Below are 27,088 nucleotides of genomic sequence, written 5' to 3'. Positions count from 1 at the left end.
CTGACGGTGCGACACTCCCTCCGTACCGTCCCTCTGACGGCGTGACACTGCCTCAGTACCGTCCCTCTGACGGTGCGACACTCCCTCAATACTGCCCCTCTGAAGGTGCGACACTCTCTCAGTACTGTCCCTCTGACGGTGAGGCACTCCTTTAGGACCGTCCCTCAGACGGTGTGACACTCCCTCAGTACTGTCCCTCTGACAGTGCGACACTCCCTCAGAACCGTCCCTCTGACGGCGTGACACTCCCTCAGTACTGTCCCTCTGACGGTCTGACACTCCCTCAGTACTGTCCCTCTGACGGTCTGACACTCCCTCAGTACTGTTCATCTGAAGGTGCGACACTCTCTCAGTACTGTCCCTCTGACGGTGCGACACTCACTCAGTACTGCCACTCTGAGGGTGTGCCACTCCCTCAGTACTGCCCCTCTGACGGTGCGACACTCCCGAGGGACACTCCCTCAGTACTGTCCCTCTGACGGTGCGACACTCCCTCAGTTCCACACTACTGACGGTGCGACACTCCCTCAGTACTGCCCCTCTGACGGTGTGACACTCCCTCAGTACTGTCCCTCCGACGGTGTGACAATCCCTCCGTACTGTCCCTCTGACATTGCAACACTCCCTCAGTACTGTCCCTCTGACTGTGTGACACTCCCTCAGTACCGTCCCTCTGACGGTGTGACACTCCCTCAGAACCGTCCCTCTGACGGCGTGACACTCCCTCCGTACTGTCCCTCTAACGGTGTGACACTCCCTCAGTACCGTCCCTCTGACGGCGTGACACTCCCTCCGTACCGTCCCTCTGACGGTGAGGCACTCCCGAGGGACACTCCCTCAGTACTGTCCCTCTGACAGTGCGACACTCCCTCAGTACTGTCCCTCTGACAGTGGGACACTCCCTCAGTAATCGCCCCTCTGACGGTGCGACACTCCCTCAGTACCGTCCCTCTGATGGTCTGACACTCCCTCAGTATTGTCCCTCTGACTGTGCGACACTCCCTCAGTACTGCCCATCTGACGGTGCGACACTCCCTCAGTACTGCCCCTCTGACGGTGCGACACTCCCTCAGTACCGTCCCTCTGACGGTGTGACACTCCCTCAGTACCGCCCCTCTGACGGTGCGACACTCCCTCAGTAATGTCCCTCTGACGGTGTGACACTCCCGCAGTTCCACCCCTCTGACGGTGCGACACTCCCTCAGTTCCACCCCTCTGACGGTGCGACACTCCCTCAGTACTGTCCCTCTGACAGTGCGACACTCCCTCAGTACTGTCCCTCTGACAGTGTGACACTCCCTAAGTACTGTCCCTTGGACACTGTGACACTCCCTCAGTACTGTCCCTCTGACGGCGTGACACTCCCTCAGTACTGTCCCTCTGACAGTGTGACACTCCCTCAGTACCATCCCTCTGATGGCGTGTCACTCCCTCCGTACCGTCCGTCTGACGGTGAGGCACTCCCGAGGGACACTCCCTCAGTACTGTCCCTCTGACAGTGAGACACTCCCTCAGTACTGTGTCTCTGACAATGAGACACTCCCTCAGTACTGTCCCTCTGACAGTGTGACACTCCCTCGGTACTGTGTCTCTGACAGTGAGACACTCCCTCAGTACTGTGTCTCTGACAGTGAGACACTCCCTCAGTACTGTGTCTCTGACAGTGTGACACTCCCTCAGTACTGTGTCTCTGACAGTGTGACAATCCCTCAGTACTGTCCCTCTGACAGTGTGACACTCCCGCAGTACTGTGTCTCTGACAGTGAGACACTCCCTCAGTACTGTCCCTCTGACAGTGTGACACTCCCTCAGTACCATCCCTCTGATGGCGTGACACTCCCTCCGTACCGTCCCTCTGACGGTGAGGCACTCCCGAGGGACACTCCCTCAGTACTGTCCCTCTGACAGTGAGACACTCCCTCTGTACTGTGTCTCTGACAATGAGACACTCCCTCAGTACTGTCCCTCTGACAGTGAGACACTCCCTCAGTACTGTGTCTCTGACAATGAGACACTCCCTCAGTACTGTGTCTCTGACAGTGCGACACTCCCTCAGTACTGTCCCTCTGACAGTGTGACACTCCCTCAGTACTGTCCCTCTGACAGTGTGACACTCCCTCAGTACCATCCCTCTGATGGTGTGACACTCCCTCAGTACAGTTCCTCTGACGGTGTGACACTCCCTCAGTACCGTCCCTCTGACGGCGTGACACTCCCTCCGTACCGTCCCTCTGATGGTGTGACACTCCCTCAGTACAGTTCCTCTGACGGTGTGACACTCCCTCAGTACTGTCCCTCTGACGGCGTGACACTCCCTCAGTACTGTCCCACTGACAGTGTGACACTCCCTCAGTACTGTCCCTCTGACGGTGCGACACACCCTCCGTACCGTCCCTCTGACGGTGAGGCACTCCTTCAGGACCGTCCCTCTGACAGTGTGACACTCCCTCAGTACTGTCCCTCTGACAGTGTGACACTCCCTCAGTACTGTCCCTCGGACACTGTGACACTCCCTCAGTACCGTCCCTCTGATGGCGTGACACTCCCTCAGTACTGCCCCTCTGAAGGTGCGACACTCTCTCAGTACTGTCCCTCTGACGGTGAGGCACTCCTTTAGGACCGTCCCTCAGACAGAGGGACACTCCCTCAGTACTGTCCCTCCTCTGACAGTGTGACACTCCCTCAGTACTGTCCCTCTGACGGTGTGACACTCCCTCCGTACCGTCCCTCTGACGGTGAGGCACTCCCTCAGGACCGTCCCTCAGGCAGAGGGACTCTCCCTCAGTACTGTCCCTCTGACAGTGTGACACTCCCTCAGTACTGTCCCTCTGACAGTGTGACACTCCCTCAGTACTGTCCCTCGGACACTGTGACACTCCCTCAGTACCGTCCCTCTGATGGCGTGACACTCCCTCAGTACTGCCCCTCTGAAGGTGCGACACTCTCTCAGTACTGTCCCTCTGACGGTGAGGCACTCCTTTAGGACCGTCCCTCAGACGCTGTGACACTCCCTCAGTACTGTCCCTCTGACAGTGCGACACTCCCTCAGTACCGTCCCTCTGACAGTGTGACACTCCCTCAGTACTGTCCCTCTGACGGTGTGACACTCCCTCAGTACTGTCCCTTGGACACTGTGACACTCCCTCAGTACCGTCCCTCTGACGGCGTGACACTCCCTCAGTACCGTCCCTCTGACGGTGTGACACTCCCTCAGTACTGTCCCTCGGACACTGTGACACTCCCTCAGTACCGTCCCTCTGACGGTGTGACACTCCCTCAGTACTGTCCCTCGGACACTGTGACACTCCCTCAGTACCGTCCCTCTGACAGTGTGACACTCCCTCAGTACCGTCCCTCTGATGGTGTGACACTCCCTCAATACAATCCCTCTGACGGTGTGACACTCCCTCCGTACTGTCACTCTGACGGTGCGACACTCCCTCCGTACCGTCCCTCTGATGGCGTGACACTCCCTCAGTACCGTCCCTCTGACGGTGCGACACTCCCTCAGTACTGCCCCTCTGAAGGTGCGACACTCTCTCAGTACTATCCCTCTGACGGTGAGGCACTCCTTTAGGACCGTCCCTCAGACGGTGTGACACTCCCTCAGTACTGTCCCTCTGACAGTGCGACACTCCCTCAGTACCGTCCCTCTGACAGTGTGACACTCCCTCAGAACCGTCCCTCTGACGGCGTGACACTCCCTCAGTACTGTCCCTCTGACGGTCTGACACTCCCTCAGTACTGTTCATCTGAAGGTGCGACACTCTCTCAGTACTGTCCCTCTGACGGTGCGACACTCACTCAGTACTGCCCCTCTGAGGGTGTGCCACTCCCTCAGTACTGCCCCTCTGACGGTGCGACACTCCCGAGGGACACTCCCTCAGTACTGTCCCTCTGACGGTGCGACACTCCCTCAGTTCCACGCCACTGACGGTGCGACACTCCCTCAGTACTGCCCCTCTGACGGTGTGACACTCCCTCAGTACTGTCCCTCCGACGGTGTGACAATCTCTCCGTACTGTCCCTCTGACATTGCAACACTCCCTCAGTACTGTCCCTCTGACTGTGTGACACTCCCTCCGTACTGTCCCTCTGACAGTGTGACACTCCCTCAGTACTGTCCCTCTGACGGTGTGACACTCCCTCCGTACTGTCCCTCTGACGGTGTGACACTCCCTCAGTACTGTCCCTCTGACGGCGTGACACTCCCTCAGTACTGTCCCTCTGACGGCGTGACACTCCCTCAGTACTGTCCCTCTGACGGCGTGACACTCCCTCAGTACCGTCCCTCTGACGGTGTGACACTCCCTCAGAACCGTCCCTCTGACGGCGTGACACTCCCTCCGTACTGTCCCTCTAACGGTGTGACACTCCCTCAGTACCGTCCCTCTGACGGCGTGACACTCCCTCCGTACCGTCCCTCTGACGGTGAGGCACTCCCGAGGGACACTCCCTCAGTACTGTCCCTCTGACAGTGCGACACTCCCTCAGTACTGTCCCTCTGACAGTGGGACACTCCCTCAGTAATCGCCCCTCTGACGGTGCGACACTCCCTCAGTACCGTCCCTCTGATGGTCTGACACTCCCTCAGTATTGTCCCTCTGACTGTGCGACACTCCCTCAGTACTGCCCATCTGACGGTGCGACACTCCCTCAGTACTGCCCCTCTGACGGTGCGACACTCCCTCAGTACCGTCCCTCTGACGGTGTGACACTCCCTCAGTACCGCCCCTCTGACGGTGTGACACTCCCTCAGTAATGTCCCTCTGACGGTGTGACACTCCCGCAGTTCCACCCCTCTGACGGTGCGACACTCCCTCAGTTCCACCCCTCTGACGGTGCGACACTCCCTCAGTACTGTCCCTCTGACAGTGCGACACTCCCTCAGTACTGTCCCTCTGACAGTGTGACACTCCCTAAGTACTGTCCCTTGGACACTGTGACACTCCCTCAGTACTGTCCCTCTGACGGCGTGACACTCCCTCAGTACTGTCCCTCTGACAGTGTGACACTCCCTCAGTACCATCCCTCTGATGGCGTGTCACTCCCTCCGTACAGTCCCTCTAACGGTGTGACACTCCCTCAGTACCGTCCCTCTGACGGCGTGACACTCCCTCCGTACCGTCCCTCTGACGGTGAGGCACTCCCGAGGGACACTCCCTCAGTACTGTCCCTCTGACAGTGAGACACTCCCTCAGTACTGTGTCTCTGACAATGAGACACTCCCTCAGTACTGTCCCTCTGACAGTGAGACACTCCCTCAGTACTGTCCCTCTGACAGTGAGACACTCCCTCAGTACTGTGTCTCTGACAGTGAGACACTCCCTCAGTACTGTGTCTCTGACAGTGAGACACTCCCTCAGTACTGTCTCTCTGACAGTGCGACACTCCCTCAGTACTGTGTCTCTGACAGTGTGACAATCCCTCAGTACTGTCCCTCTGACGGTGTGACACTCCCTCAGTACTGTCCCTCTGACAGTGTGACACTCCCGCAGTACTGTGTCTCTGACAGTGAGACACTCCCTCAGTACTGTCCCTCTGACAGTGAGACACTCCCTCAGTACTGTCCCTCTGACAGGGAGACACTCCCTCAGTACTGTCCGTCTGACGGTGAGACACTCCCTCATTACCGTCCCTCTGACGGTGAGACACTCCCTCAGTACTGTGTCTCTGACAGTGAGACACTCCCTCAGTACTGTCCCTCTGACGGTGAGACACTCCCTCAGTACTGTCCCTCTGACGGTGAGACACTCCCTCAGTACTGTCCCTCTGACGGTGAGACACTCCCTCAGTACTGTGTCTCTGACAGTGAGACACTCCCTCCGTACTGTCCCTCTGACGGTGAGACACTCCCTCAGTACTGTCCCTCTGACGGTGAGACACTCCCTCAGTACTGTGTCTCTGACAGTGTGACACTCCCTCAGTACTGTCCCTCTGACAGTGAGACACTCCCTCAGTACTGTTCCTCTGACAGTGAGACACTCCCTCAGTACTGTCCCTCTGACAGTGAGACACTCCCTCAGTACTGTGTCTCTGACGGTGAGACACTCCCTCAGTACTGTCCCTCTGACGGTGAGACACTCCCTCAGTACTGTCCCTCTGACAGTGTGACACTCCCTCTGTACTGTGTCTCTGACAGTGAGACACTCCCTCAGTACTGTCCCTCTGACGGTGAGACACTCCCTCAGTACTGTCCCACTGACAGTGTGACACTCCCTCAGTACTGTGTCTCTGACAGTGAGACACTCCCTCAGTACTGTGTCTCTGACAGTGAGACACTCCCTCAGTCCTGCCTCTCTGAAGGTGTGACACTCCCTCAGTACTGTCCCTCTGACGGTGTGACACTCCCTCAGTACTGTCCCACTGACAGTGTGACACTCCCTCAGTACCGCCCCTCTGACGGTGTGACACTCCCTCAGTACTGTCCCACTGACAGTGAGACACTCCCTCAGTACTGTCCCACTGACGGTGTGACACTCCCACAGTACCGTCCCTCTGACAGTGTGACACTCCCTCAGTACTGTCCCTCTGACAGTGTGACACTCCCTCAGTACTGTTCCTCTGACAGTGAGACACTCCCTCAGTCCTGCCCCTCTGACAGTGTGACACTCCCTCAGTACCGTCCCTCTGACAGTGTGACACTCCCGCAGTACTGTGTCTCTGACAGTGTGACACTCCCTCAGTACTGTCCCTCTGACAGTGTGACACTCCCTCAGTACCATCTCTCTGATGGCGTGACACTCCCTCCGTACAGTCCCTCTAACGGTGTGACACTCCCTCAGTACCGTCCCTCTGACGGCGTGACACTCCCTCCGTACCGTCCCTCTGACGGTGAGGCACTCCCGAGGGACACTCCCTCAGTACTGTCCCTCTGACAGTGAGACACTCCCTCTGTACTGTGTCTCTGACAATGAGACACTCCCTCAGTACTGCCCCTCTGACAGTGAGACACTCCCTCAGTACTGTGTCTCTGACAGTGAGACACTCCCTCAGTACTGTGTCTCTGACAGTGCGACACTCCCTCAGTACTGTCCCTCTGACGGTGTGACACTCCCTCAGTACTGTCCCACTGACAGTGTGACACTCCCTCAGTACTGTCCCTCTGACGGTGTGACACTCCCTCAGTACTGTCCCTCTGACGGTGAGACACTCCCTCAGTACTGTCCCTCTGACGGTGAGACACTCCCTCAGTACTGTCCCTCTGACGGTGTGAGACTCCCTCAGTACTGTCCCTCTGACGGTGTGACACTCCCTCAGTACTGTCCCTCTGACGGTGTGACACTCCCTCAGTACTGTGTCTCTGACAGTGAGACACTCCCTCAGTACTGCCCCTCTGACGGTGAGACACTCCCTCAGTACTGTGTCTCTGACAGTGAGACACTCCCTCAGTACTGTCCCTCTGACAGTGTGACACTCTCTCAGTACTGTGTCAACCAAGTGGAAAGTATGTAATGAAGGCACATGCCCCATGTTATCTACTATTGTCCGAAATCTTACTGGGCCTTAGTCAGCCCATGGAAGAAAGGAAACTAAGTTCAGCAAGCATGACTGTTGATGCTTCAACACTTGAGGGATGGGGAAACATAAGATCCAGACTGTCGTTCTGCCAAGTCCTCAGTCTGGCTGCTGAAGATCGGCTTCATACCTGGGCCACACACAGTTGATTTCACCCCGGTCGTTTCCAGTACAGGAATGCGATTGATAGCTCCCTCGATCAACTGAGTAAAAACTTCCCAGTCCAAGTCAAAGAGGCTGAAGGCAAACTTGTCCAAGACCTGTATTGAGAAACTATCATACTCAATGGATCCAGAGCAATAAAGCCATTCAGTTCATTTTATCTTTTGATAGATCGTGTACCTGCTCCTCCTGCAGTTAAACTACCTCACTCATTTATTCATCTCCCACACTTCTTGTATACTTCTTGTATAGCCCAGTCTCTACCCACCCTTGTTACAGGGTAGTTACAGCTTAAAAAGAGGACATATGATATAAACTAGTCCTTTCTGGTGTTTATGCTCGGTTTGCCCCTCCTCCTGGCCCCCTTCAATTGACAACTTCAATATTCCAGGAACTTTCCATTCCTTTCTCCCAGGTAAACACCCAACTCATCCATCAGAACATCCTGGCCAAATATTCCTTTGAGTATTAAGTTTTACATACCCTACATTATCTGGACATAGATTATTTTTCCTTTAACTCTTGACTTATCAATTGCTGTTATGCTCCCGAACTCCAATTTCATCAGTGAAGGAAAATACCTTCACTATGTTTACTGCATTTAGCTCTTTAATTATCTTAAAGACCACTAGCCAGTCATTCGGAGTTTTTTTTTCCATAGGGAGGAGATTCACAGTCTACTCATTTCCTCATGGAATACTCTCCCCATTCTGATATCATTCCCATAAATCCTTTAAGTAGCAGACAACAGTCCTGCACAGCACTCCTAATGCGTTGTAATGAGCTCCTATTCAGGTCACTGATTTCTGACCCCAAAACAGATGATCATGTCCAATCTCTGTCATGCGAAGAGGAGACATTGTGAACTGAGGAAAAGATGCAAGACTCCTGAGAATCTCTCAAAGCAGAGGGTTATTCAGGGTGATACTGAAGACCTCGGGTCCATATGCCAAGGACACAAAGAGGCCGAGTGTAAATGATGGCAGGAGGGCATCACTTTCCCAATTAGATGTCCTGACAGCCATCTCCTGACCGGCTTGTGAAAAGTCTGCAGGTCCCACGTGCACCCTAACAAGCACTTCAGGAATTCACAGAATGGGAACAGAATAAAGTCACCCTTGTTCCCAGAGAACAGAGAAGGAGGAAGTAAAAGTCTAACATAACCACCCTATCCCTGGGAAAGCACCTCAGTAGTCTAAGCACAAGAGATTCTGCAATGCTGGAAATCCGGAGTTACATGCACAAAATACTGGAGGAGACATTGACTCTTCATTCTTTTCCATAGATGCTGCCTAACCCGCTGAGTTCCTCCAGCATTTGTGTGTGTGTTACCTCAGCATTCTTTTGCTTTTTTACAGCCTTATTTATCTCACGTTGCCACACTTAGCATGGGAACATGTACCAATGGGCTCAGGGACAGCATCTATCCTGCTGCAATAAGACTCCTAAACAGATCTCTTATGTGACAAAATCAACTCTTGATCTTTCAATGCCCTTCGCCGTGACTCTTGCACTTTGTCTACCTGGAGTGCACTTTCCCCGTAACTGTAACACCATTTTCAGCATTCAGTTTTGTTTTCCTTACATACTAATCAATCCAGTTAGGTATGGAATGATCAGTCTCCATGGCCTGCAAACAAATCTTGGCAGGATATCTCACTGTACTTGTGATGATAATAAGCCAATTATCAGTTACCAGTTGCTGTAAATTCAGTCTCAAATCTATTCTCCTCCTGTGTTCAGTGATCTTCCTGCCTCTTCTCCCATTACCAGGAGAAAGGTGATTATCCCATTATCAATCAAATAACTCCCAGACCAAATAAAGAGGTGTTTGATGCCTGTTAATCTTTCTTCCAAAGCACCCCATCTCACAGTTTTCCTGGTTAAAATTCACAAAGAGAATTCTTACCTCTTCCCAGAAGTTTGGATTTGGCTCATATCCACCAACAGACAGGGCATCGCCTTGGAGACGGAGATACACTGAAGTATCGTGATCCCGAACATTCGGCATGTTCTGGGAGCAGAAAGAATACACACCAAAAGTTGGCTTGGGATACAGGTTACCCACAACACAGACTGATGCTCCTTCCATAGTTTAGAGCGGGGTCAGGTAAATCTCTTGGCCTTCCTCTCCGGCAGAAACCAATCCCACCAGATTTCAGTGGGACATGCGAACACTGTATTGAGTCTCAGTGAGGTACAGTGATCAGTAACTCCACTGCCCACTCAGGGGAACAGGTAACGGGTAACCAGTCAGCGAGAGAGCAGCTGTGTACACAGAGTCATTGGAAGCCTGGTGAAGATAGGATCTAACAGTAGTAAAGAGCCCATTGATGCTTTCAGATTGTCCCAGCGGTGAATGATCTGATACCAGCAGAGCCCTAAACCCTGGGAAATAAGCTAAAACTAACTCCCTGTTTAAAGGAATCATTCGGACTGTGTGGCACCTAAACATATTCAGACTGTCTGGTCACAATCACATTAGCGTCAATATGGAACCAAGGGAGCAGAGCCCCTGGACTCCAGCAAGTACCTGGATTCCTTCGATCCGCTCTGTGACCACGTATGCATGGCGCAAGGCGATAAGTGGAACGTTAACCCCAGCCATTGCCCCCAGCTTCCGAGCCCATACACCTGTTACCAAACAGAGCAAGTTAGCTTTGCCTAGCTCCCAGCCATCCTAGCAGAGCCTGCCCTCTGCTGGCCGCACCGCACTGGCGCTGCTCCAGCAAAGCTCTCAGGTCTGCAAGGGCAATCAGGGAAGCTCGGCGCAGTTGGGGGTGAGGAGCATCAAGGAGAGATGGAGGCAGAAATATGACGCAGTCATTCCGAAATATAAAAGAGCTATCCATCACATCTAAGGCTTATCCACAACACAAAATATCACATTTGATTATGTATCATATTTATGCAGCTGCCTCATCTTATTACAACCCCCTTTTCCTTGATTCCGACACTCAATGTTGATAATGGCTGAGGATGTCAAAATGGAGCCCTCACTCTGAACAAAATCAGGTGAATGGCCTGGAGCAAAAAGACCATAAAACGTAGGAGCAGAATTAAAGCCTTCCAGCCCATCACATCTGCCCTACCATTCAACCGCGGCTGATTTCTTATTTCTCCTGCCTTCTTCCCAAAACCCCCTAATACACCTGGTGACTTGGCCTCCACAGCCTTCCGTGGTGAAGCATTTCACAGGTTCACCACCCTCAGGCAGAAGGCACTCTCCCTCGCCTCAGTTCTAAGGGGCCACCCCTTTATTCAGAAGCTGTGACCTCGGACCTAGACTCCTTTACCGGTGGGAACATCCATGCGTAGGCAGGAATACACCGCTGGACAGGACAGCGCTGAGCAAGAGCTTAAGCCACAAGGGGTGGCATTGAGGAAATGCACAACTCACCTGTGTTGTCGGAGGGAGAGGGAGGATACCAGACCAGATACTAACCACACCCCCGGCACAATTGTGACCCAAGACTCCCCGATCCCTGTCATAATACCCGGTACCCCTTCGAATTCTGACAAGTGTCGGGAGCCTAACAATGCAAGTCTCAGGCTCCAGAGTGCCCTCTGACCTTGGCACAATCCCCCATCAGAAGCGAAAATCCTGTCTGACCACTGATACGACCGAAGACACGCAAATGACACCGACGCAAAAATGCATGACACTTTTGAACCCTGAAACCACCCATAACACACTTGCTGTTGGCATCTGGTAGAGGGACTTGCCCTGGGGCAGTTCCAATATTTGGGGGCTGTGTCAGTTGCCTGGAGGCAGCACTGAACTTTAACATCACGTGCACTTGCTCACCTTATCCCAAATTCCCTTTGTGCCTTAAAGCATACAATCTTAACCCCAGTCTCAGACATCAAAAGGTCTGTTGGATGAAAATGTCCTAAGATTCGCGATCTCCAGGGTTACATTTCTTCTCATTGAGTCTTGCACTGAGAAGGTCTCCCTGATTCCAGGCTGTCAGCATCCACCAGCCAGGTCCACTGAGGGGTTTCTACTTTCAAATGGATTGCTCCTTATCTCAGTGGCAGGGGGTCTTGCTGAGCAGAAATTCCCCACTTTGCTATGTTAACCAGAATGCAGAAGGACCTTTTTGTCTATGGAACTCTTTGGGAGTGCCTTGGAAGGCGCCACAGTGCGTAGTGGTTAGTGACACTATTAGAGCTTCTGGAGTTTGGAGTTCAATTCCGGCACCGTTTTGTAAGGAGTCTGTATGGCCTCCCTGTGGAATGCATGGGTTTCCTCTGGGTGCTCCGGTTTCCTCCCACAGTCCAAAGATGTACCAGGTAGGTTAACTGGTCATTGTAATTAGGTTAGGGTTAATAGGGTTTGTCAGGGATGTTTCGGGATGGTGTGTTTTGAAGCCTCCACACTGTATTGCTAAATAAAAAATAATGGGAGCTATTGGACTGTTTTTTTCCATGTGAATCCATTGTGCATCAATGGCTAGAAATGGTATTGCAGGTTAGCGAAAACTCTCTCACTGTGTCTCACCTGCACAGTTAATCACACATGTCGTTTGGATTGTTCCATAGTCCGTGTCCACACCACTGACCCGCCGAATTCCAAAATCGTCCACTTTCACTTGGATCCCCGTCACCGGACAATTCTCAATCACCTTGAGAGAGATGAAACAACCATAAAGTTGTCACAATGTACAGACCTTACCCCTGAACCAAGGGCCCTGACGTACAACTCCACACCTCAAATCCCCTTCAACACAATTCAATGCCCCAGCAGCACAACTCTACAATTGCTTCCAAGCTGAGATGAAACTCATGAGCCCCCAGCACCCCTCAAACCCAGAAACAGGACAGGAGACACCTGAAGCGAGGCTTGACACCACTAAAATGATGCAAGACCACAACCTTGGAAGACAAGACAAAATGGCAATATAAAGCCCCCAATTCTTGGTACAAATCAAGATCTACCATCAACCATCATGCTCGTAAATAAAAGGGGATTTTGAAATCCCCATCATTGAAATGCTCCTGCAACAAATGATCTCAATTTAAGGACTCATTATCTCTTGTTCTCATTATTCATTGCAATTTATTTATATTTGCATTTGCACAGTTTGTTATCTTCTGCACTCTGGTAGATCTTTCATTAATCCTGTTATAGTTACTATTCTATAGATTTGCTGAGTATGCCCGCAGGGAAATGGTTGTATAGGATGTATGGATGGAGATCTCTGCATTCAAGTGGTCACACTCTCTCCCTCTCTCTCGATGGGGGGAGAATTTGCTGCCAATTCTCGGGTCCACAGTCTCAGAATAAAAAAGCGATGCAGCAGATTGCAACAGTATAACAGCAACTCCCCTTTTGCTGTGAAAATAGGTGAGGTCTCTCTACCCTTGTTAGTTAGAAAGAGAGAGAGACTCCGGTATGTTGAACTATCAGGTAAACAATAGTTTTTGTTGGCTGCAGATCACGGTCTCTTTGAGTGCTATGCTGTTGCTTGGCGAGCGGTGGGCACTGGCGCTTTTAGCTGAAATGAGGTTGAAGCTTGCCGCTGTTTACACGGGGGAGGGGAGAGGGGGCTCTGGGGTTCTGATGTTTTTGTGTTCATCTTTTGCAATTCTGTTTTTCGTGGATGTCTGCGAAGACAGGTATTTCAGGTACACATGGTCTGATAATAAATGGAATCATTTGAACCATATACACTTTGATAATAAATCTACTTTGCACTTTAAACCTACAATATTGGAGCTCCTGACTTCAGATCATTTATGCAACCGGGTAACTGAATGGAGATCTTTGATTCGGTAAGGGGCGGGGGGTGAGTGTCAAGTAGAAAGGAAACTTGCTCTTTGGTCCATCATATCTATACTTCCCATTAAGTACCTGTCTCTTCTAAAGCATTTCCCTGCACTCTGCTCACAGGCTTGGAGGCGTGACGACACGTAACACGACATGTGCCAGTGGTGTTAAACCCGATTCTGATTCGGAAGTGTATCTGGGGGAAGGGACAGGTGACCAGAATCAGGGGCAGGGCAGCACATAGTGTGACAGGTCTCACAGCATCATGGCTCCAGTGGCTCCAGATCACCAGTGCTGTCTGTGTGGAGTTTGCGCCGTCTCTCTGTGAATAGGTGCATGCCCTCTCAAGGGGTCGGGGTGGGGGGGGGGGGGGGGCTCCGGTCCCGAAGACACACTGATTGACAGGTTAATTTGTAAATTGCACCCAGTACATTGATGAGTGGTTGAATCTGGGGGGGGGGGGGGGGGCATTGATGGGATGTGGAGAGAATTAAAATGGGCTCGAGTAGAATTAGTCGAGTTAGTATTGGATGGTTGACCCAAGTAGGGCTGAAGGACCTCAGTCCATTGTGTAACTTTATGATAATTATGGAATAAAGGGAAACATTCATTTCTATATGCTGCGTTTTGTCTGAGAACATCAACTTCTGGCCCACAACATTATACCAACCTGTATAACTACTCTACAATCAATCTCCCCCTTCCCTTCAATGCAGCCTACAACGCTCCATTTTTCTTACATCCATGTGCCTATCGAAGAATCTTTTAAGAATCCATATTATATCAGCTTTAACAGTCCTCAGTCACTCTCTGATATTCCTCAATCTATTCAATAAAACCTGTCCCTCAGTCTCCTTGCCCTCATTCACCAGGCAACGGTTGGTGGCTCCCCCAGGGTCAGTGCGTTGTCGGTGGGTTCTGGAGTAGGAGTTAGGTGCGGGCAGGAGAAATGAGGTCCGATGGCCCCTGCCCGCCCAATTTCGCAAATCGGTGGGACCAGAGTTCAAAGTCTAGTGTTCATAACCCCATCATCCGTGAGTCTGGAGTTCAAGGCCAAGTGGTCAGTGATCAGTGGCTCCTTGGGATTGATGCCAAGGATCGAGGCCCGAGGGCCAAGTCTGAAATCCGGCAATCAAGGCCTGTTGGCCAGAGCTCTGTCAGTGAAACCACGGTGGAAGTCAAGGCCAAATGCCTGTAAGCCGGAGTCCGAATCCACTGGAGGCTGGTGGCCCCAGAAGACAGCCCGTCCCGGGATTAGAGCACTGTGCGTGGACGTGGGAGGCAGGAATGAGGCTTGGTTGCCTGTTGTGGTTTCATTGCTCGTTGTGTTCTGTGTTGTTCTGCCAAGCACTGTGGGAATGCTACATAGGCACCAAAATGTGTGACGACACTGGTGGACTGCCCCTTGCACACCCTTGTGTGCGTTGGTTGTTGACACAAACAACGCATTTCACTGTATGTTTGGAAGTACACATGATAAATAAACTTGAGTTCCCCAGTTACAACACATAGTGACTATGTTCAATCCCACCATCGTGTTAAAGACCTCAGTTAGACCTGAACTAACCTCGTCCACTTTCCAGTTCCTCAAACCTCCACAAGTGTGGATGGGAAAAGGCAGGGTCAGCTTCAGCCCCTTATGCTGCCCAAGAAACACTCGCTCCCCACCAATTAACCAACTTTCCACACAAGCTGCCATGCTTCCTTGTCGACTAAATGCTCGAATAACTTTAACAAGCTGCTTGAAGAGACAACTCAGTGAATGCCTTCAGAGATGGGTGCAGTGAGGCAGAAGCTCACTCCTGATCTAGCTCAGAGTCCATATGCTCTGGTGCACTACCCCAGGAATTCCACCCACACTGAAGGGACTACATAAATGCATGTTGATTGTGATGACACGAACTATTGAGATTTTAAGGGTTGCAGCAGGCAAAACCGATGTTTACCTGCTGATAAGCACCATTCATGAGGTTAACTGGTGCTGATTGTGTTCAAGTGATTTCAGGACACTTTCTTACAAACAGCACTAAAAGAACATGAAAAAAAGAACTTTGTTCAGCATGGGACGGGGGCACAGATGGGAGCAGATGGAAGGTGTCTCCTTGATTTACTCTGAATTAGTTCAATCAACCCCTCGTTCACATGGCCCAGATCTGAAGGTGCAGCTGTTCTTGTGCAGACCCATCTCTCTTTAGTTCGATGGATATGTCAGCCAGTGAAGCCAGAAATTATATCAGAGTATAGGTGCCATGGGCTAATTGTACTTGCAGGTTGTTGGGGTGGGGGAGGCAAGAGTTGCCATGACTAACCAGACAGAGGAATCAGGAGAAAGAGAAGATCTGCAGATACTGGAAATCCAGAGCAACACACACACAATGCTGGAGGGACTCAGCAGGTCAGGTAAACACTTCCCGTTTATGAAAAGAGTAAACGGTCGATGCTTCAGGGCTTCATCAGGACTGGAGAAAAACTATCAGAAGTCAGGCTAAAAAGATGGAGGAAGGGGAGGAAGACGTACAAGTCAGTGGGTGATAGGGGAAACCAGGAGAGGGGAATGGGGTGAAGTAAAGAGCTGGGAAGTTGATGGGGAAAGAGATGAGGGCTGGAGATGAGGGAATCTGATAGGGGAGGTCAGAAGGCCTTAGGAGACAGGAAAGGGAGAGGAGCACCAGAGGAGAGTGATGGGTAAGTAAGGAGATAAGACGAGGGAGGGGAATGGGGAATGGTGAAGAAGGGAGGCAGCTATCAGATCCAGTGAACAAAAGTCAAAACTCTCCTCAGTGCGACCAATCATGGAGCCTGATGGATGTGCTGCCCCATAACAAGGGCACACATCCAAGTACGCATACACAAGCAGCTGGGGAAGGGTGAATCCAAGGTTGTAGAGGAAGGAACCAGTAACCTACCATTGCCCCACGAGCGGTTGCCGCGCGTGCCAAGGTGCTGCAGGTTCCAGCGGGGTCCATGGTGCCGTCAGTCGGAACATAGAGAGTGCCGTACAGGTCACTCACATTCATCAGCGGGTAAAGGGCTTTTGTCTCAGAAGGTGACAGCACATGTGACTCGATCCCATAGACTTTCCCCAACTATAATTGGGAGAAAACAAAAACAATATTAGTTGAAAGAATAATTTAACCTGCTGCATCTGGTGGGATGTGAATTCTCCAGGACCGATACTTCATTAGGTACTGGTTCACAAGCACTTATTTTTACCAGAGAGGATACACACTAATCCTCACTGGGGGACGGGTCCCAAACACACACTGACCCTCACTGGGGGACGGGTCCCGCACACACACTGACCCTCACTGGGGGACGGGTCCCGCACACACTGACCCTCACTGGGGATGGGTCCCACACACACTGACCCTCACTGGGGGACGGGTCCCACACACACTGACCCTCACTGGGGGACGGGTCCCGCACACACTGACCCTCACTGGGGATGGGTCCCACACACACTGACCCTCACTGGGGGACGGGTCCCGCACACACTGACCCTCACTGGGGCACGGGTCCCACACACATTGACCCTCACCGGGGACTGGTCCCACACATACTGACCCTCACTGGGGGACGGGTCCCGCACACACTGACCCTCACTGGGGCACGGGTCCCACACACATTGACCCTCACCGGGGACTGGTCCCACACACACTGACCCTCACTGGGGGATGGGTCCCACATACACTGACCCTCACCGGGGGACGGGTCCCACACACACTGACTCTCACTGATGGATGGGTCCCATACACACTGACCCTCACTGGGGGACAGGTCCCACACTCACTGACCCTCACTGTGAATGGGTCCCACACACACACTGACCCTCACTGGGGGACTGGTCCCATACACACTGACCCTCACTGGGGGACAGGTCCCACACACACTGACCCTTACTGATGGACGGGTCACTCACAAATCACGACAAGTGATATCAAACCTGGGATTAGCTGATGTTGTTTTTGCTTGTTTAGGTGCACTGACCTTGTTGATTGTGTAAGAATTTATTTAGCGATTGATTTAAACACTGACATGCCAGCACTCCTGCAAATATGAAAAATGATTAATTATTACTTTCAGCCTCTCGTTGCAATGTGTGGCTTTGCACATTTTTACTGTGCTCAAGCCTTTAAAATTAATTTTGTGAAAACAAATTGTGGCTCACTAATGTGAGACATTACACACTCATCGCAGACAGGATAAAATTGAAATGTGTGCAAAATAGAACAAGGGGAAGACTGTTGGTTTGTGCACAAGGTAGAAGTGTGGGACTCATTGAATAGTTGTTCCAAAGAATGCTTTGTTCTGTGTTCTGTCATTGTGCAATCCAGCCTCAAGCTCTTTCTATGGTATATTACAACTGAACGTCTTGAAATTCGTGTGTGTGTGTGTGTGTGTGTGTGTGTGTGTGTGTGTGTGTGTGTGTGTGTGTGTGTGTGTGTGTGTGTGTGTGTGTGTGTGTGTGTGTGTGTGTGTGTGTGTGTGTGTGTGTGTGTGTGTGTGTGTGTGTGTGTGTGAGAGAGAGAGAGAGAGAATCTATGCCTCTGTGTGTGCTCAACTGGAGTTGCAAATAGGCCCAGATCAAATGAGGCCAATTTTCTTCTCTGAAGAACATTCTGAACCAGTTCATGACAATACCAGCTAGTTGAGAGGTGTTGCAGCAACAACCTGGCACTCAACATCAGTAAGACCAAAGAGCTGATTGTGGACTTCAGGAAGGGGAAGACAAGGGAACACAAACCAATCCTCATTGAGGGATCAGAAGTGGAGAGGGTGAGCAAGTTCCTGGGGTCAAGATCTCCGAGGATCTACCGTGGTCTTAACTTATCGATGCAGCTATAAAGAAGGCAAGGCAGTGGCTACATTTCATGAGGAGTTGGAGGAGATTTAGTTTATCACCTAAAACACTTTAAAACTTCTACAGATGTACCGAGGAGAATGCTTCAGTGCCGTTTGCCAGATGGCAGGAAGGAGAAGAGTTTGTATGAGGGGTGTGTGGGGTCTTGCACAATGCTGTTTGCTTTGTGGATGCAGCGTGCAGTGTAAGTGTCTGTAATGGTGGGAAAAGAGACCCCGATGATCTTCTCAGCTGACCTCACTATCCACTGCAGGGTCTTGCGATCTGAGATGGTGTGATTTCCGAACCAGGCAATGATGCAGCTGCTCAGGATGCTCTCAATACAACTTCTGTAGAATGTGGTGAGGATGGGGGGTGGGAGATGGACTTTACTCAGCCTTCGCGGAAAGTAGAGACACTGCCGGGCTTTCTTTGTTATGGAGCTGACGTTGAGGGACCAGGTGAGATTCTCCGCCAGGTGAACACCAAGAAATTTGGTGCTCTAAATGATCTCTAAAGAGGAGCCATTGATGGTCAGCTGAGAGTGGTCACTCCATGCCCTCCTGAAGTCAACAACCATCTCTTTTGGACTTCCGGTAAGATGGCGATTGTTTAGTTGCTCTGAACTTTGGCTCCATTATTCTTCTTACCTTTGCACTATATGTCTCCCTTCTTAAACCTTAGTTAGGTATTTTGTTAGTTCTCTTTTACCTGCCTGCGAACACATCTATCTTATAATGGCTACCAAAAGTACTAAAACCGGGAAAAAGGAAACTTATACAGCTTTGCCGGCTGACATTCTCACTGTTCTGGAACAACATCGACAAGATACTTTAATGGATTTTAGAACTGAATTTAGAACTTCTTTCAACCAGCTGAATGTCAAATTGGATCAGATTAATGCTAGAGTGGATGAACATGCTGAACATTTATCTCGCATTGATGTAACTTCTGGAGATTTAAAACGCCGTGTTCAATATCTTGAAACTCTCTGCTCCAGCCTAGAGGAAAAGTATAGTAAACTTTTTTCCAAAATGGTGAATCTTGAAAATCAGAGCAGACGTTGCAAGCTACGAATTCTTGGTTTGCCAGAGGCCACTGAAAAGGGCTCTCCCGTTGAATTTTTTCCTAAGTTTCTCTGTGAGATCTTCGGGAAAGAATTCCTTCCGACTCCACCTGAGCTTGAAAGGGCACACAGGATCTATGTTCCTCGAGCAATTCTGGGTTCCCGCCCACGGCCGATTATTTTATGCTTTCATCAATACCAGGTGAAAAACCGTTTGATGATGGGGGCATGCCGCAGAGGTACTTCTGCTTTTCAAAATATAGTCATTCGTTTTGTGGAGGATTTTGCCCCCCAGGTTCTGAAGATGCGTGCTGAGTTTAAAGGTGTAATGAAAGTACTTTTTGATCGCGGATTCAGACCCTCTCTCCATCTATGTTTACATTTTTGCTCCCAGACTGTTAGTGTACTGCTTGATTTTTTTATATGCCTGCTACCTTACATGCACTAACAATTGATAATGATTAATTTACTTAAATTTGTGAGCTGGAATGTAAAGGGATTGAATCATCCTGTTAAAAGAAGGAAGGTCTTCTCGCATATTAAACAACTCAAAGCTGACATTGCTTTCCTTCAAGAAACTCATATTCGTAGTTTTGATAATTCTCTGCTTCTGTCAAAGTGGGCGGGTCAGCATTTTCATTCATCCTTTGCTGCCGAAGCTGGGGGGGGGGGTCTCCATCCTTATTAATTCAAATATTCCTTTTGAACTCCATAATAAGATATCTGATACAAATGGCCATTTTATTATTGTTTCTGGTAAATTATATAATACTAAAGTTGTAGTAGCAAACCTGTATGCTCCCAATTTTGATGATGTTAATTTTTTTGTGCGTTTTTTCTCCTCACTACCAGGTTTAAACTCATACTCTCTTATACTAGGTGGCGATTTCAATTGTCAGTTAGATCCTAATTTGGATCGATCGTCCTCTGTTACTAGACTACCTATTAAATCTGCCTTAGCTATTCACTCTTTTCCCTCTAATTATGGAATCTCTGATATATGGTGTTTCCTTCATCCTACTGAGACTATTCTTTTTTTTCACATGTTCACCATACCTTTACTAGAATTGACTACTTTTTACTTGATAATCAACTTATTCCATTTGTCTATTCTTGTGACTATCAGAGTATACTGATTTCTGACCATGTCCCAATCACTTTGTCTTTAAATTTCCCTGGTCTCCCTCAGAGGAATAAACGCTTGCGTTTTGACTCGACTTTATTATCGGATGATGATTTTCTAAAATTTATTAAAGATCAGATAACCTTTTATTTTAACACCAATACATCATCTGAAATGTCATCCCAGATTGTCAGGGATGCCATGAAAGCATATTTGAGGGGTCAAATTATCTCCTATACTGCAAATCTTAATAGAAAGTCCTGTGCAGATCGATTAGACCTCATTAATCAGATTAAAGAATTGGATCAACTGTATGCTCAAACTAAGAATCCTGAATTATACAAGAAGCGTGTAGAATTTCAAACTAAATTTAATCTTCTGTCTACTCAACCTGTCGAACGCCAACTTCTCGAAAGTAAGAGTCGCTTCTATATTCATGGTGACAAATCTGGTAAATTTCTAGCCAATCAGCTGAGGTGTTCCAAAGCCAAACAACATATTACAAAGATCCAGAAGGAGAATGGAGACTTTACATTGGATCACTTAGAAATCAATGACGCATTTAAATATTTCTATTCTCAACTTTATTCCTCTGAATCTTTGAATGACAGTTATCTTTGTTGATCATTTTTTAAATAATCTGAATATTCCTTCGCTTTCATCTGATTTTAAAGCCAATCTTAACGCACCTATATCATTAGAAGAAATATCTTTTGCAATTTCTGCATTGTCTTCAGGGAAATCTCCTGGACCTGATAGGTTCCCCGTAGAATTTTATAAACCATTCTCTTCACTTCTTTCTCCTCAGTTATTCTCAGTATTGTCTGACTCGTTTAATTACAGTAAATTGCCACCCTCTTTTAATGAGGCATCTATTATTCTTTTACTAAAAAAGGGTAAAGACCCAACAGAGTGTTCCTCGTATAGGCCGATTTCTTTGCTTAATGTTGATATTAAAATCTTGGCTAAAGTTTTGGCTTATAGATAAGAAACTGTTATTCCCTCTGTTATTTCTGATGATCAAACTGGTTTTATTAAAAACCGTCTTCCTTTTTTTAACATTCGGCATTTATTTAACACTTTATATTCACCTCCAACTGGGATTCCTGAATGTGTTATTTCCCTCGATGCGGAGAAAGCATTTGATCGTATAGAGTGGAACTACCTTTTTGCAGTTTTAGAAAAATTTGACTTCGGTCAAAGTTTTATCTCTTGGATCAAATTGCTGTATTTGTGTCCTACTGCCTCTGTTTTGACTAATTTTCAGAAATCCCAGTTATTTAACCTCAAACGTGGCACCCGTCAGGGATGCCCTTTAAGTCCCTTTCTCTTTGATTTGGCTATAGAACCTTTGGCGATAGCATTTTGAAATTGTCCTGAATTGACTGGGATTTGGAGAGGGGGTGATGAGCATAAAGTTTCTCTTTATGCTGATGACTTATTACTTTTTCTTTCAAATCCATCTACATCCTTACCTCCAATGTCTTCACTTCTTGATCAGTTTAGCCAGTTCTCTGGCTATAAACTTAATTTACATAAGAGCGAACTTTTCCCAATTAATGAAGAAGCACGAGAATTAACATTTCGTGATCTCCCTTTTAAAGTAGTTCGTAATCAATTTACTTATCTTGGGATTACAGTCACAAGGAAGTTTAAAGATCTCTTTCCTGAAAATTTTGCCAATCTTTCATATACTATAAAACAGAGTCTGTTACAATGGTCACCTCTATCTATGTCTTTGGTAGGTCGCATTAATGTTGTTAAAATGTATGTTCTCCCTAAACTTTTATATTTATTTTTATTCCTAAATCTTTTTTTGATTCCTTAGACTCTATTATTTTGTCATATCTGTGGAAGAATAAGCGCTCTAGAATTAATAAAATTTATCTCCAAAAATCTAAAAAAGAGGGTGGCAAGGCTTTACCTAACTTTCATTTATATTATTGGGCAGCCAATATACGTTGTGCTACCTTTTGGTCTTTTTTCCATGACCAACACGAGTGCCCTAATTGGGTGGCAATGGAGTTGAGTTCCACTAAAGAATTAACTATCTCTGCACTTCTTGGCTCTGCACTCCCTAGTAGCTTGTCCAGATTAATTGTTAATCCTCTTGTCAGACACACTTTGCATATATGGGCTCAGTTCAGGAAATTTTATGGTTTCCATGGTTTTTCCTTTTCTAGCCCTATCTTACATTATCACCTTTTTTTTACCTACTATGTATGATCCAATATTCCATGATTGGTATAGGAAGGGCATTAGACATTTTGAAGATCTTTTTATTGACAATCGCTTCGCATCTTTTCAACAGCTCTCTGCTAAGTTCAATCTGCCCAATGCTCATTTTTTTAGATATCTCCAAATTAGACACTTTATTAATCCTTTAATTCCTAACCTCCCTGAAATGCCTGAGAAAAATGTTATGGATTTATTTCTTTCTATTAATCCACTAGGTAAAGGCTTAATATCAATTATTCGAGATAAATTAGCATCGGCGTGCCCCTGTGGATAAAATTAGAATGGCTTGGGAGCATGATTTAAATATCTCCTTATCTGATGAGACTTGGGACTCGATTCTCAAATTGGTTAATTCAACCTCTCTTTGTGCTCGCCATTGCCTTTTACAGTTTAAGATTGTTCATAGAGCCCATATGTCTAAATCTAAACTATCTTGATTTTACCCTAATATTAGTCCTCTCTGTGATAAATGCAAAAGGGGCGAGGCCTCTCTTATTCATATGTACTGGTTTTGTCCTAGCTTGGAGAAATTTTGGAAAGATGTCTTCACAACGTTATCTTCTGAATCACCACCTAGAACCTAACCCTTTAATTGCTTTGTTCGGTTTTTTGGGTGAGACAGATTTACGTCTGAGTTCGACCAAGTGTCGAATATTATCTTTTGCTTCTCTCCTGGCTAGACGGTTAATCCTCCTTAGATGGAGAGATGTTGCCCCACCCACGCATGCTCAATGGCTTAACGATATTATGGCCTGCTTAGACCTTGAAAAAATTCATTATTCAGTTCTTAATTCGGATTTAAAGTTCCATAAGGTCTGGGGACCTTTTATTGAGTACTTTCATAACCTTCCTCTTAACTAAGGTTTTTTTTCGGTCCCTTGCTTTCAGCTCCTTTTTTTTGGTAGTAGGCATTAATATCTTCTGTTGCTAAGTGTATTTACAGTTTTGGAGGTTTGAATGTCCTGATTTATATGCTCTATATTGTGTTGTGGTTGGTCTAGAGTTTTTTTTTGTTGCGGGGCTTGGGGAGGATACTAATTTTACATATCTTCAATTTCGGTGCTTTCTCAATTATCTTCTTTTGTATTATTTTATTATTGTATGTTTATTTTTGCACTGTATTAATGCTCTTCATTTTGATCTGGGTTTTTTATCTGTAGCGATGTAGAAAATGTATAAAAAAACTAATTTAAAAAAAACCATCTCTTTTGTTTTGTTCACATTCAGAGACTGGTTGTTGGCTCTGCACCAGTCCGTTAGCCGCTGCACCTCCTCTCTGTAAGCTGACTCATCGTTCTTGCTGATGAGACCCACCACGGTGGTGTCATTGGCAAACTTGATGATGTGGTTCGAGCTGTGTGTTGCTGCACAGTCGTGGGTCAGCAAAGTGAACAGCAGTGGGCCGAGCACACAGCCCTGGGGGGACCCGTGCTCAATGTGATGGTGTTGGAGATGCTGCTCCTGATCCAGACTGACTGAGGTCTCCCAGTCAGGAAGTCTAGGATCCATTTGCAGAGGGAGGTGTTCAGGCCCAGTAGGCTCAGCTTTCCAATCAGTTTCTGAGGGATTATTGTGTTGAATGCTGGACTGAAGTCTATGAACAGCATTCGAACATACGTGTCTTTTTTGTTCAGGTGGGTTAGAGCCAGGTGGAGGGTGGTGGCAATGGCATCATCTGTTGAACGGTTCAGACGGAACGCGAACTGCAGGGGGTCCAGTGAGGGGGGCAGCGGGGTCTTGATATGCCTCACGACGAGCCTCTCAAAACACTTCATGTTGATGGACGTGAGTGCAACGGGACGGTAGTCATAGGGAATGCAGCTGCCAATTTGTCCATTGCAAGATCCCACAAACAGGAACGAAATATGTGATCCAATAATTCACTCCACTCTGAATGGCAAAAACTCGGGAGAACACGCCTGTTCAGCTTAGAATAGCATTCTGGGATCTTTTACATTCAGGGAAATGGAGGTATTAGCTTAAAGCAGGGTTCCCAACCTCTTTTATGAATTAAATTGACTTTATTTCTTACTTCCTTCACGTGCACGAGGAGAAAAAACCTTCACATTACATTCTGTCTGAATATGCAATGTGCAAATTATAGTAATTTGTAATAAGTAGTATGTACAGTAAAATATACAACAGAACAGTTAATATATGCCGTGGATCCCTAATGTTACCTGGAGGGGGGTGTCTGTGGACCCCAGGTTGGGAACGCTTGGTTTGAAACTTCATTTGATAGGTGGAATGGAGCAGCACTTTGCTCAGTACCACAATGAGGGGTCACAATCTGCAGTGATGGAAGAAAGACATACAATGGTGGAATCGAATTTAGGACTCCTGCCTCACAGCTCGAAGAACATGGGTACAATCTGATAACGGGTGCTGCCTACATGGAGTTTGCACATCCTTGCTGGGTGCCTAGTTTCTTCCAATGTCAAGGAGCGTCAGTAGGTTCATTGGCTAAGTAAGTCCCCCTTACAGAAGGTCCACGTCAAAAGAATCGAGAAGGCCAAGTGAGAGAAAAGATGTTTGGTTTTCGGGATATACAGAGAGAAAGCGGGCCTGAAAGGTGCGGCTGGCTCGGATCTAGCAGAGACACATCACATTGTTTGTGATACATAGAGATTACTCGGATGAGACTGTAGATGAGTGGCTTACTAAGTTTGCAGAGGACACAAAAATTGGTGTCCTCTGCAAACAGTGTGGGGTGCTGTCAAAAGATACAAGAGAAAATGGATCAGGTGTAGGTACCAGCAGAGAAACAGCAGATGGAGATTAATCAAGTGTGACATGTTGAACTTCAGGAGGTCTCGTTTGTAAAGGGTATGTACTCAGCTAATAGCAGGACTCTTACTGATGTAAGAGGAATCTTGGGTTCCAAGTACATAGCTTACTGAGAGTAGATAGGGTTGTAAAGAAGGTATTTGTCATGCTCATCTTCACTGGTTGGGGCCCTGAGAAACATTTGTAAGAAACTCAAGTTGTAACTGTATTGTTTCGGCCACACTTGGAGCATCGTGTGCAGTTCCGGTGGCCCCATTACAGGAAGGGTGTAGGACTTTGGAAAGCATGCAGAAAAGGTTCACCAGGATGGTGCCTGGATTAAAGAGTATGAGCCACAAGGAGAGACTGCACAAACTTGGACTGTTTTCTCAGGAGCGTCAAAAGGCTGAGAGGCCACCTGATAGAAGTTTATAAAAATATGAGGCAGATAGTAAGACTCTTTCTCCCCAGGATGGAAATGTCAACTACCAAAGGACATGTATTTAAGGTGGGGGAGTGGAGTTTAAAGGGGATGTGCCAGACAAAATTTTTATTGACACAGAGAATGGAAGGTGTCCAGAATGTGCTACCAGAGGCGGTGGTGAAGGCAGAGTATCAGAGGCCGTTGGATTGGCACAAGGGAATGGAAGGATGTGGATTATGTGCAGGCAGATGTTTAGTTTAACTCAGATTTGCTTTCAGCACAGACGTCATGGGATGAAGGTTCTGCTCCCGTTCTACGTTTTATGACACAAGTGGTGAAGTGACCTTTTTCTGTGTCAAAATACGTGTTATAGGCTCCACTTTCTGAAACAGGGTTTAACCTTCCAAAACCTGTCCTGGATTTGAGAATGCGGCACGCTGGGCTGAAGCTGACACCTGAAGGGTAAGGACAACGTGTTCTGTGTGATCAGAATTATCTCCGAGTTCTCTTCCTAATCACACTATCCCAGCTTCCCTCGTTGTTACCGAGTCATATCCATGGAGTATACAACCCAAGAAACTTCACCATGCACAACCCCAGGCCCAGTAGCAAAAGGAAGAGCGTTGGGCTTGGGGCTAACAACCCCATCCTGTAAAAACTAGGTACTACAGAAACACCTACTGAAGTTCCAAAGTCCTCATCCCTGGGAGAGGAAGGATAAAGATGGGCTACATCTGGAGACAACTTGAAAGACAGGCCCCAGGACAAAGGACTCTGGCAAGCTGCAATCGGGGTAAAGAGCTTTCTTAAGAATACAACCCAAGAGCCTGTGGAAGCACTTTCACCACAACCACTAAAGCTGAAGTTGCTTCTGCTGCCGCCTTCACAAAAGATGTTGGGGAATGGTACTAAACACCAACTTTTCTAAACGCCCTCATCCCCAGAACACGTTATGGACTCGCTTGCTTAGCATGTCTAAGCTGAGGGTGAAAGAGAACGTTCTGCCAGTTAAGATAATCAGCCTCAAACTGAAAAGAACTGGTCAGGAGCACGAGCGTCGGGTTAATGTTTGAGCGGTGAAAACTTTCAAATGTGAGTAAGAGGGAGATCCAGACAACACACACAAAATGCTGGTGGAACCCAGCAGGCCAGGCAGCATCTATAGGAAGAAGCGCTGT

At 48.2% G+C, this 27,088-nt stretch overlaps 1 protein-coding gene across 6 annotated transcripts in view; it reads right to left on the bottom strand.

Moving 5' to 3' along the window:
- The window catches only part of sardh (sarcosine dehydrogenase), a 94,953-nt gene that overhangs the window by 46,229 nt on the left and 21,636 nt on the right, over positions 1-27,088 (bottom strand). For all 6 annotated transcript variants that reach the window (XM_059994265.1, XM_059994262.1, XM_059994263.1 and 3 more), the window contains exons 4-8: positions 16,360-16,539; positions 12,185-12,308; positions 10,214-10,314; positions 9,590-9,694; positions 7,649-7,778 (exon numbers count right to left, since the gene is read on the bottom strand). In XM_059994265.1, the coding sequence (XP_059850248.1) occupies positions 7,649-7,778; positions 9,590-9,694; positions 10,214-10,314; positions 12,185-12,308; positions 16,360-16,539 (640 nt within the window). The remainder of the gene's footprint in view (positions 1-7,648; positions 7,779-9,589; positions 9,695-10,213; positions 10,315-12,184; positions 12,309-16,359; positions 16,540-27,088) is intronic.

Source organism: Hypanus sabinus, chromosome 18 (assembly GCF_030144855.1).
Source record: "Hypanus sabinus isolate sHypSab1 chromosome 18, sHypSab1.hap1, whole genome shotgun sequence".
Taxonomy (NCBI): Eukaryota; Metazoa; Chordata; class Chondrichthyes; order Myliobatiformes; family Dasyatidae; genus Hypanus; species Hypanus sabinus.
The sequence above is the reverse complement of the archived record's forward strand: the minus strand, read 5'-3'. Positions and strand labels throughout refer to the sequence as shown.